The 11,810-nt window shown below is 53.0% G+C and overlaps 1 protein-coding gene across 2 annotated transcripts in view; it reads left to right on the top strand.

Annotated features, from left to right (window-relative positions):
* The first annotated feature begins 2,797 nt into the window (after positions 1–2,797).
* The window catches only part of Syt17 (synaptotagmin 17), a 70,210-nt gene continuing 61,197 nt past the window's right edge, over positions 2,798–11,810 (top strand). Inside the window, exons 1-4 of one of the 2 annotated variants that reach the window (XM_010631630.2) lie at positions 2,798–3,033; positions 3,198–3,220; positions 3,851–3,999; positions 10,424–10,572. In XM_010631630.2, coding sequence (XP_010629932.1) covers positions 2,931–3,033; positions 3,198–3,220; positions 3,851–3,999; positions 10,424–10,572 — 424 coding nt within the window. In that variant the 5' untranslated portion in view covers positions 2,798–2,930. The remainder of the gene's footprint in view (positions 3,034–3,197; positions 3,221–3,850; positions 4,000–10,423; positions 10,573–11,810) is intronic. The other variant, XM_010631631.2, reaches the window with a different exon arrangement.

The raw sequence follows: 11,810 nt of genomic DNA, 5'->3' as shown, positions 1-11,810 counted from the left end.
GGGCTAAGGGGCCGGCGGAGCGAGCCGGAGGAGGCAGCTGCTCCGGCCGTGAGGGACCCGGACGGCGTCCCTCCCGGGCTCCGAGAGTCGAGGGGTGGGGCACCCGCGGAGCGCACTGCTGAGGGTGGGGCAGGTTACTTCCGCCCCATTGCCTTGGGGTCTGGGAGTCGTGGGCCCCCTTGTTCACCTTGAGGACGCTCCCTCAAGAATCCTTGGGCTGGGATTATTGCCGAGACCTTCTGGGGGGGCCGGGCTGCTGGGCTGAAAGACCTTTCTGGCTGCGAGGAGGGAAGCGGCGACAGGTCAGCGCCAAGGTCACGCAGCCAGACCCGCAGTCACAGCCACTGAGCTGCTTGCTTCTAGGGCTGGCCCCTCTGAGCCCGAAGCCAAGAGGCTTTCGCGGGCAGGGGTCTCACAGCTTGTCCCCTCAGTCTCAGCTTGGGGACTGCTGATCCCCTAGGTCCCCTCTGGTTCACACATCCCTTCATGTTGTCCTCAGACCCAGTCCTCCAGGACTCTATGACCTATTACCTGGCGGAGGGTCCCCCACTCCTCTCGTGGCTTGGACCCCCCAGATCGGCTCCCTTGTCCAGGAATCCCTAGGTCCCCATTTCAGGTTCAGTGACGGTCACGTGTACTGTGCACCTTCCTGTGACCCGGATGTACCTGGGGCACCATTCAACAGTCATCCGACAAACAGTAACCACCAACTATGCACCTGCACTGGATGTACAGCGGCACGGTCTCTGTACACGGTCAGAGGGCTGAATGAATGCTTCATCAAGTGAGAAGTGGACCTTGCAACCTGTTTCTGCGCTCTTTAGTGACTGCTTGCAGCACAGAGAAATTAAGTGACTTGTCCAAGTCCAGTTTCTTAAGGGTCAGGTGGTTTCTACAAGGCGGGATGGTGGAGGTCTGTGGGGTGTGTTAAGCATCTCCTTAAGCCTGGCTGGTGCTGTTGTGGAACTTTTGCTATAAAGTGCCAGACAGTAAATACATTTTTCTTCTTCGAGACCCACACAGTCTGCCTGTAACAGTTCTTCAACTGAATAGTGAGTGGGCGTGGCTGTGTTCTAATAAAACTTTATTCGCAGGGCCTGCCGTGCAGCTCAGTGATAGAGCATTTGCAGGGTGCACATCCTCAGAACTGGGGAGGGGGTACTTCATGTATGGATGCTGAAATTTGAATTTTATAACCTTGCACAAGTCAAGAAATAATAGTCATTTTATTTTTTCCAACCGCTTAAAACTCTACCTACATTCTTAGCTCAAGGGCTGTGTAGAAATAGGCCTGGCATTGGATTGGGCTGAGCTTGCAACTACTGTAGGGTATCTGAGCTCTGCATTCTCCCGCTTTCTGGCCTCATCAGGTCTCCTGTGAGGGCCAAAGTGAGGAGGGCCTCAGCAAGCCTGGGGACCTCGGGGACCCTTCCTTGGGCTCTCTTTGCTCCCAGACACTCCTCTTGTGCCTGGGCTCTGACAAAGTCCCACATCTTCCAGGGGCCCTGTGGTGGCCTTGTCTCTGTCTCTTGTGGTTTTATACGTGGTTCTCTTTTGATCGCCCTGTACCTGTGAAACACTCCCCTCCCCTGAGACAGTGGGCATGGGTTGTTGTAGACAAGTATCACTTTACTCCAAACTTGAAGCCCCTTCTCAGTGAGCCCCAGGAAGATGTAGCTTTGCTGACTGCACCGCAGTGTTTGCCAGGACCGTGCCTGGCACCTGCTCGGGCCCAAAGGTCCCAACAGCCACTTTGTTCTCCTGAGCCACAGAAGGGGCACGTTTGCTTGGCAGCGTGCAGCATACAAGTGTTTCATGGTCAGTCTCCTTTCTTACCTCGGTGGCTTCCCTTTATGGAGAGGGTCGCTCCACTACTAAAGAAAAGACGAACCGGGGTCAGAGAGGCAGGCTTCTGGCTAGTCATCGTGCGTGATGGGTGTGTGGGGTGAGGCCAGGACTAGGACTTCTCTGCCTGGCTCCCCGCAGGGTTCTTCAGCACCTTCAGATCTTGTGCAGTGTATGCTTTGAGTTTGGGTTTTGGAGGAGTTTGGGATTAGTGCCTTTGCCTCTCAAGCTGCAGTTAATCCTTTACCACCTCAAGGATTGTGAATTTTTCCCCAGCCACGTACCACGTGCACTATTTTTTTACTATAAATGGACTTTTTAAAAATTTAAAATCACATGAAAACAGGAAACTTTAGGTCATTACAGAAGCCAGGATCATGTGTTGTAAGCAGAAGACAAATGGAAAAAGAAACACAGGGAACAGAGCCATGTTATTAACCTTGGGCTGGGCAGGGCTGTGTCCAAGCTGGGGTCTGCTTGTTTTGTTTCAAAGGAAGTGTGGGGTAAAGGGTGAGGGGATGAGTCGGAACTGATACTTTCGTTTTCTTAGGAGAGAAATAACCTAAAAAGACAATGAACTTGGTCCCCTTGATTTCAAAGTTCTGAGTTTGGGCCCCGACTGGGTTCATCTCTGGGATGAACACAGAACTCTTAACTTACCTGACTTACTTGCCCAAGGGGGAAACCATGTATCTGGAAGAAGGAGACAGTCTGTCTGTGCCTGAGCAACCCTTGAGAAGGACGTGGGGACCAGGGGGTGGAGCCGAGGGAGGGAGGGAGGCCCCCTCCCCCTGAGGACCAGCTCCTGGCTTCCTGGCCGATTCCCCTCTTTAGGGGGTGGTCTTATGAAACTCCCCACCATCACCATTGGAGCAGAATTGGAAGGTAGGGCTTTGGGAAGGGCGGGGGAGCCGAGTGACAGCCGCTCTGTGCTTGTTAGCTAATCATGTCCTGTTGGGTTGGCTTCATGGCTATTTCTGTATAGGAAGGTTTGCGATTCCCCTGAAGGGTGGCTGCATTGGATAGCATGACTATCTATCCACCCGCTCTGATTCATAACAGCATACGGTGCAAATCAGATCGAAATGCTAACGTTGCCCATTCATTCGGTGTTGGTTAACCAGAAGGCTACCAGCAGCCCTGAGAATAGCAATACCTTGTTAGCAAGTCAGCTCCCTCCTCAGGATGGTAAGTGGAAGGATGCAGGGTGCTTCTGTTTGTTTGATTACCTTTTTGAGTTGCTGGAATATTGCTAAACTGCTTCTCTCCCTCTCTCCCCCTCTCCCTCTCCCTCTCCCTCACCCCCTTTTCACCCCCTTCTGCCCCCTGGCTTCCTCTCGGATCTCTAAAAGGGCAGTTGGAACCACTGAACGAGGTGGGTTAATTCAATGATGTGTGTGGGCTGGTTTCTAATCAAGAAATGTTTGCCTTTCGTGTTGGAGGCTCATGTGGGGCTCTTGGGATATTGAGACTTAATGGATCACCAGATGTTGATAAGGGCACAGTTTCGATCTCTCATTATAGGAAGGAGATCCCAGTGAAAGGACAGGAATTGGCAAGACAGGTGTCCCCCTAGTCATTCCATTAACTCTCTCTGTACCCTTTCATGTCCCCGAGATAACTGTTTTTAAATATGTTTTCTTTGCTTGCAAGAAGAGAGTAATATTCATTGTGTTTCAAGAACATATTTGTCTGGCCCTGAATGTGTAAAACATCCAAATGTCAAGAAAGACATTGCATAAACTACAAAAGGAAATACCTGCAAATGTTTTGCTTGCTCTGAATGGCTGTGCCGAGTTGATGTTTGCCAATCTGTGCCTGCAGCTGGTAAATAGGAACAGGAAACATTTTGTTCTAAATGCTAGAGGTGGAGAGAGAATTCCCAAACGATCAGCTTTGTTTCTCGCAGGGTTGGGCTGCTTGTAATTTTGGGTGTCGTTTCTCCTCTTCCTCCTCTCCACCCTCCCTGCCTCCCTCCCTTCACCCCCTCCCGGCATGGCCTCAGGGTTTTCTTTCTAGAATCTCTGATCTGCTGCTGTGCAGATGGACCTGCCGGCATTGCTGTCAGAAGTGCTACGAGTCCAGCTGCTGCCAATCCAGCGAGGATGAAGTTGAAATTCTGGGACCTTTCCCGGCCCAGACTCCTCCCTGGCTGTGAGTAAAACTGCTTTGAAGTTGATGTCAGAAGCCTCTCTCTCTCTCTCTCTCTCTCTCTCTCTGTCTCTCAAAGGGTTTAGAGGTGTGAGAGGGGAAGGCTGCGTGCCCATGGACAGCGTGGCTGCAGACGGCAGTGTTCTGGGCCCCTTGCTTTATGTGGCAAGCTGGGAGACCAGCTGGCGGGTCCGGGGGTGGGGGTGTCTTTAATTCAGCTGATTTTAGTTGGACTTCAGTCACTTCAAGTGTCATTCCAAGCAGAGAACAAGACTTGTACGCATTGCATTCTCCAAAGGATGACCACATTCTTCTGGGTTTCCATCCCAATCTGTGCGACAAGTTGTCCCGACACCCTGCCCGGGGCTGGCACCTCAAAGATGTCCAGTAAACGTGAGTTGTGTGCATGGGTGGCTAGAATGAGCAAGCAGTGCCCTTTTGCTAGTTCTGAGGAACTAGCTGAGGAACTTGAAACACAGGGAAGTAGGAAAGCACCTCCAAGCCCCATCCTGTCCTCCAACGCTGTTTATGTTCTCTCTGGCATCTTTCGTTTTATTTCTAATCCTCTCTCCTCCCTCGCCTGCATACAGCAGCTCCATCTGCCATTCGCTCGGATATTTTGGGAACACAGTTTTGAAGCTGCTCGGCTTCTGGTCCACCTCTCCATGGCTGGAGAGGCGGGGAGGCCAGGGTTGGGAAAGCCCCTCAGGGTGCAACTGTGGAACAGAGAGAGCTGGGCACACAGTCAGAGCCCCTGGGCGGCTACCCGGTACTATCTCAGCTAAACCGGTGGGCTGAGATCCCCAGAGCATTCAGCTCCTGTTTCTACCGTGGTTTCTAGTTCTGTGATCTTGGGCAGTTGTCTGACCTCTCTGTGCCTTGATTTCCCATCTGTAAAACGGGATGATAAAAGAATATTGTTTATCTCACAGGGCTGTTGGGCGTGAATTTGCCTATGGGAAGGTGCCCAAGAATGTTTGATGCCTTGTTGCTGATCATCAATGTAAGGGTTCCTTTCGCCTTGCTTTGTCTCAGATTTCTCATCTGGGAAGTAGCAGTAGAAAAAGAACTTCTAGGGCTGTAATGAAGGGTAAAAGAGGTCTGGACAAATGGATCTTAGCACTGCATGAGGGTTCTGGGAGTGCTCACTGCTGTCCCGTGTCAATGTTACCAGCTTAGCTAAGCCAGAGGAGGTGAACTGTGTAGAACTTTCCGTGATATAAACAACCTGCTGCGACACGCGTACCATGAGTTGGCCACCACGGCCTTCAGCTGATGGAGGGCAATGCCAAGGAGCCCTTCTACGATCATAGGCTGTATCTGAACCGCACAGGTGTGCATAGATTTGGGATCCCGGTGAAAGGAGCTCAGCGTCAGATAATTCCCAGTTTGCATTGGCCTGTGTGGCGGTGTAGCTCAGTCTTTGTGGTGTCACAAGAACGGCACGTCTCTGAGGGGAGGCAGCTTTGTCTGTCTTGTTCACTTAAAAACCAGACTGAGCTAAGCTGGGCATGGTGGCAAACGCCTGTAATCCCAGCACTCAGAAGGCTGAGGCAGGAGGATCACTGTGAGTTGGAGACCAACTTGGGCTACATATTGAGTTCCAGGTCAGTCTCAACTACATAGTGAGACCCTGACTCAACCCCCACCCCCGCCCCCGTGAAAAAAACCCAACAGATTGAGCTGGATGTAGTGGTATACACCCATAATCCTAGTACTTGGGAGGCTGAGGCAGGAGAATCATGAGTTTGAGGCTAGCCTGAGCTACACAGGAAGTTCGAGGGTAGTTTGGACTGCATCCTAAGACCAAACAAACTAGACTAAGGTAGGTGTGGTAATGCACACCTGTAATACCAGCTACTCAGGAGGCAGAGGCAGGAGGATCTCATGTGCAAGGTCAGCCTGGACAGGTAGGAAGACCCTGTCTCAAAATAAAAATTAAAAGATCTGGGGATATAACTCAGTACTTCCTAGTTTTCATACTCATTCCTGAAAACAAAACAAAACAACAAAACCAACTAACCTGTGGGCAGAAATTGAACCCAGAAAATGCTGCTCATCCAGTTATAAAGTCACTCTCAGTTTCTTGGGTAGCTATTTCCTGAGGACATGCTGTGTGCTAGGCACTTTGGTTTACACAACACTACACAGGATCCCATTACTGTGGTCAGGGCCTTCAAATTCTGTGTAGGAGGCAATTAGGCCAGTGTGGAAATCCCATCGTCCCAGAGTTGTCATTCACACCCTGCACACTATGTAAGACAACCCAGCACAAGGCCTTGTTACAGGAAAATCTAAGGACAGTGGCCTTCAGGCATGGCTGGATCCAGGGGTTCATATGATGTCCTCTCTGTCTCTGTCCCTGTTTTTCCTGTGTCTTCTCAATCAGCCTCATTCTCAAACTTGCTCTCTCTGTATGGAGCACTGAAATAGACTCACGTTCTCTAATCTTTGTAGCAGAAAGCCCCCAGAGGCAACCAGGACTCCCACCACCCTGCCTCACCTCATGTGCCAGTCACCACCACCTGCAGGGAGTGGCCCTGGAGTCATGCTGGGTTCCTGGGGTAGGGGTGGCTGGGCCGAGGAGACCCCGCGCCTTGTGCTGTTCGGGCTGCGCATGTAGGGCTTTCACCTCCAGCCCTGTGCTGTAGCTGTGACGGCTCACTGATCTCTACAGCCGAAGACCCAGGCCATAGCCAGAGAGGTGGGGCGGAGGCTGCTGCCGGAAGAGTGGCTCAGCTGTGCATGCTGGGATCACAGCCAGGTCCCTGTTGGCCCCGAACACCCAAGGCTTAGGGTTCCAAATGCATAGCCTAACGCCAACACTGAGTCAGAGGAGCTGTGTTTGGCCTTGATCCTTTGTGCAAGCTGGGAATCCTGTGTGAGGACCGAGGGGTTGGGACCTTTGGGCACACACTTATTTTGGTTTTGCCACAGCAGAGAAGATATGAGAGCTTTCTTATCAGGCAGCTGCACATGGCACCGTTCACATGTCTTTGTGAATGGCACCATCTTGAGTTGTGCAGTCTACATTGTGAATAGCTGTACACGACCTCCATACTTTTGAGGTCTGCCCCAAACCCAGATCAGCACTTAACTTGTTTTTGGCACTCAGCATCATTCAGAAAGGTAAGAAATCTGTAAAGGCGAGGAGGGTTAAATCATCGAGAAAGTGAATTTGCAGCTTGTGTTTTCTACAGATTTATTTACTAAGTGGGCAGTTTCCTGTTATGAAAGTCAGGGAGGAGAAATGTCAAGTGTATGGGCTTTGCAGTGCTGTGCCTGCCGTGACAGCTGAGCCATGAGCTAGGGCCTGTCCCTGTGGGGTGGCAGGGGGCAGGTGGGCCGGCCGCGCATGCTCTTGGGCCCCCTCTCCCGGCTGGTGAGGCTGGGGCAGTGCACAGCAGCAGCACCGCACCACTTGCTGGCAGTGTGGGGTGGACGCAGGGCCGAGACCGCACTGGGCCACTGCTCTGCCGCTGTGCTGCACCCTCCACCCTTTTATTTCTGTGTTTGAGACAGGGTCTTGCTAAGTTGCTCAGGCTGGCCTTGAACTCGCAGTCCTCCTGCCTCAGCCTCCCGTGTAGCTGGGATCACAGGTGTGCTCCTCCATGCCCAGTATAACCGGCTCCTTCAGGCGAATGCCAGGGGACGGTTGTTGAGGAGTGACGAGAGCCAGCTGCTTATTTGCTGGAGTGGGTGTTGAGAGCCTTGTGTGTGCATGGCTCTTACAGTGCATGGTGGGCGGTGAGTCCCTCTGCAGCCTCGCTCCCACTGTGGCCGTGCGGGTCAGTTGTTGCTGCCTCCCCAGCTCACCTGGGCTCCCAGTCCTGCTGTGAGAGAGAGGAAGCCATGTCAACTGAAGGAGAAAGGAGATGTTGTGTGGGGGGACATTTAGCACGGTGCCCAGAGCCTGTAGGTGTGCTGTGCCCGGTGCCTTTGATCCTAACAAGTGCACATCCCATCATCCAGAAGTGCATCCTGGGCCGGGCGTCATGGCGCACGCCTGTAATCCCAGCGCTCTGGGAGGCTGAGGCAGGAGCATCACAAGTTTAAGCCCAGCCTGGTCTACTAACCAAATCCCATTTCCCAAAAAAAAAAAAAAAAAAAAACCGCTGGGCATGAAGCTCAGTGCAGAGGCCTTCCGTTCAGTCTCCAGGGTGTGCAAGGGGTGTGTGTGAGTGGTGACAAGATGAGAACTCGAATAATGGCGACACAGGATGAATCGGCACAGAACCACGAGGAGGGCGCGTTCATTCATTCCCGGCACTGTGCCGGGCCCGAGCGGGCCGTGGTGGGCTGGGCAGACCTGCCTGGGACACACGGAGCCACCGCCAGCGGCGCCGATGACAGCTGCATGCAGGACAAAGGAGAGGAAAAATTGGGGAGGTGACGGCCGAGTCCGAGTCGGGATCTCTCGGAGGCAGAGACCCGAGTGACGAGAAGGAACCAGACAGACGGAGGGCTGGAAGTACGCTGGGCGGAGGGATGCGATGGCGCAGCGTGCTGGAGGAAGGGCAGGGCAGCCTGGCACCTGCGGTTGTGCCTGACGGTGCCGGTGATGTTTCAGCTCATCCTGAAGGCTGCTGGGACCTCACAGCAGGGGTGGCTGCTGCCACGGAGAAGCCTGGGAGCTGGGAAGCAGGGTCACACGGGGATAGGTGCACCAGACGTCATGACATTTTGCTCTGCCTTCTTCAGGAGCTGCTGCTGCTCTTCTCTTTCTATTTTCCCTCCCTCCCTCCCTTCCAAGAAAAGGTCTTGCTAAGTTCTGAGCAGTCTGGGCTTGAACTTGGAACCCTTCTGCATCAGCCTCCCGGAGTGCTGGGATTCCAGGCGTGCCCACCATGCTTGGCAGCTGCTCCTCTCATTTCAAGGAGAGAATGGTCAGTTTGGTCTCACTCCCTGGCCCCCACTCCCCTGCACCTTCTCGGGCTAGGAACAGACAGCAAGCAAATGTTCCATTTCCCTCATACAGTGGCTCCAGGCTTGTCCTGGCCGTGACCTACTGTCACTTTGAAAGCACAGCAGACTGGTCTCATTTCATGCACAGGATGCATCTGAAGACCTCACAGAAGGCAAAACTTGCATTTTTTCAAGCTGAGTTTCCCACAGGCTTAAATGTCAAGTTGAGGGGACGCAGTCTGGGCAGTTGGAAATCTGCAGCCACCGCAGCTCAGGGTTGGGTCAGCAGCAGCACCTCATGCCTGAATCATCCCTTCCCTTCCCCAGCATCCCTGCCTGTCCCAGTGAGCATTTGGAGGATCTGAAAGCCACCCCGTTGTAATACCAGCTACAACACCAAGCATTTTTCCTAGCTATTTTTTTTTTCCAGTGGTACTGGAGCTTGGACCCAAGGCCTTTACACTGAGCTTTTCTCCCAGCCCTTTTTATTTTTAAAGACAGAGTTTCACTCAGTTGCCCGGGCTGGACTCCAACTTGCAGTCCTCCTGCCTCGGCCTCCCAGAACATTGGTATTAGAGGTGTGCTTCACCTCGCCCAGCTTTGACCTAGCATTTTATATCTGACAACTCATTTGGTATGGACGGCAGTACAGGTAAGGGAATGGAGGCACAGAGAGGAAGGGACTTGCCCGGGATCCCCAGTCAGAGTTCCAACCCAAAGACTGTGCTCTTACTTACCACCGCGTGTCTTCTCCGCCCTTGTCCGCTTCTCCTCCCCGGCCTCTTAGTGTCTCTTCTCTTCTTTGGGAACTCATTGAGTCACAGCCACTGCTGCTGCTGATTCACAGCTGTTTCCCTACATCGAGTTCCTATTCTTAAATCATTGATTCCTGGGATCATTTTGTAGCTGTCTCCCTGTCACTCAAAGAGCCCTTGAGTGACATTGTTTCGGAAGCAGGGATCGAACTCGGGACCTTGCACCTGCCAGGCAGGTGCGGTGCCACTGAACTACATCCCCAGCTCAAGTGACATTATTATAGAACATTTTAAAAAGACGTTAAATTATAGGCGCAGTCACTACTCACAGAAGTGTGGATGCATAGAAACACATGGGTCCTTTGCAGACTGGAGATGGATGGGTCTCCGCTTGGCTGCTGTGGCGCCCCCAAGTGGCAGCGCCCAGCTTTGTTTACACCGCCCTCCAGGAGGTTGCTTGGCTGACTGCTCTAAACCCCTAAACATTTTGTGCAAAAAGCCTACCTTGGTGAGAGTTTAAGGATGCGGCACTACTTCAGGTTTACACTGTTCCGAGTTGCACCAAAGGTTCTGAGAGCTCCTGTGTCGTGGATCTCGCAGCCCAGGGCACCGTCCCTATGCGTCGCTGCTGCACTTTTGCTCTGCCTGCTTCCGGGCGCCTGGTCTCCGAGGTGTAGGGAGCCGATCAGGGGCGGGGACGGTGTTAGAGACACAGGTACCTCTCTGGAATCCCTTGGCTACCACTGAGACCTGCCCTCCCACCACAGGATAGCCAGCCGGAGCGGTGACAAGGACGGCGACTCTGTCCACACGGCCAGCGACGTCCCGCTGACCCCACGGACCAGCTCCCCGGATGGGAGGCGCTCGTCCTCAGACACATCCAAGTCCACGTACAGCCTGACGCGGAGGATTTCCAGTGAGTGTGTGTGCTCGCCGGGCTCCCCCAGACATCAGCCGCGTCTCCAAGCAGGGATGCGAAGGGCAGGGCTGGTGGGCGGTGGAGATGAAGTCGGGTAACAGCCCAGGACACAGGTGATTAGAGGCAGTGACCCCATGACAGAAGGTGTGTCCAACCTACCTGATTTCTGCTGAGGTCACTCAAAAGTGGTCGTTTTAATTGGTTTATGGATCGCAAGTTCAATCGACTCAATGGGCTCACACTGTCTCGTGTGTTATTTTGGAGCCTGCTGCCTTGTTACACAGCAGGGCCCCTGGATGCGTCCGTGTGGGCACAGAGGGTTGCGTAGAGACAGACGTTACGCTGCTGCCCTGATGGATGGCAGCTGATGCTCCATGTGAAGAGGTACCTGGGCAGCGCGACAGCTGTGGCCAGCTGGAAAGGTAGAGTCCCGTTGGAAGAGGCCAGGTGGTTGCCACTGCAGCCTAGCCATGGGTGGCTGTGAGGGATTTTGGGCCCAGTGTTGTCTGATCTTCCTGAGGAGAAACTGGCAATCTGGCATTGTAAATGAAAACTCCTTACCTTTAAACCTAAACAAAATATATGCGGATGCGGAAGTCCCATGTGGCCACCCACTTTGCTGGGTTGTGTAGCATATGCATTTGACCAAATGGCAGGATTTGAGTGGGGAGGAGAGAGGATACAGACCAGGGACCGCAGCCTTCTGTCACACTGCAGAAGTGTTCACTGGCTCCCTAAGCTGACTGACGTCTGAGATTCACTCAGCAGGGGGAAGGTGGTTCACATCCATGAGGTTAATCCACTCCGGCGGTGAAGATCAGTGCCTAAGCTTTCCTCGGAGCAGATGGGGAAGGAAGGAGGAGAAAGAAATTCTGAGGCCTCAGATAGGGAGACTGAGGGGGTGTTGGGCTTCTTGAGGTCTTGCTCTTTCTCTCTGTGACACGAGAGGCCCCTTGCACACCTGCACTGTCCGGTACGACAGCCAAAGTCATGCGCAGCTGTTGGCACATGCATGGCGTGGGGCCAAGTGGAGAGATGGTGTGTGGAGCACACACTGGACACTGGAGGTACTGTGAAAGAGAATTTAAAGTATCTCACTAAAATGCTTTTAGTGATTGTCTGTCAAAACGATAATACTTTGGGGCCTTAGCTCGGTGGTGCTGCCGCCTGCCTAGCAAGTGCAGGGTCCTGAGTTCAATCCCTGGTACCAAAAAAAAAAAAAAAATAATAATAAT

The sequence above is a fragment of the Fukomys damarensis genome, unplaced genomic scaffold, assembly GCF_012274545.1.
Source record: "Fukomys damarensis isolate Sample0158 unplaced genomic scaffold, DMR_v1.0_HiC HiC_scaffold_34, whole genome shotgun sequence".
In the NCBI taxonomy this organism is placed as follows: Eukaryota; Metazoa; Chordata; class Mammalia; order Rodentia; family Bathyergidae; genus Fukomys; species Fukomys damarensis.
The sequence above is the reverse complement of the archived record's forward strand: the minus strand, read 5'-3'. Positions and strand labels throughout refer to the sequence as shown.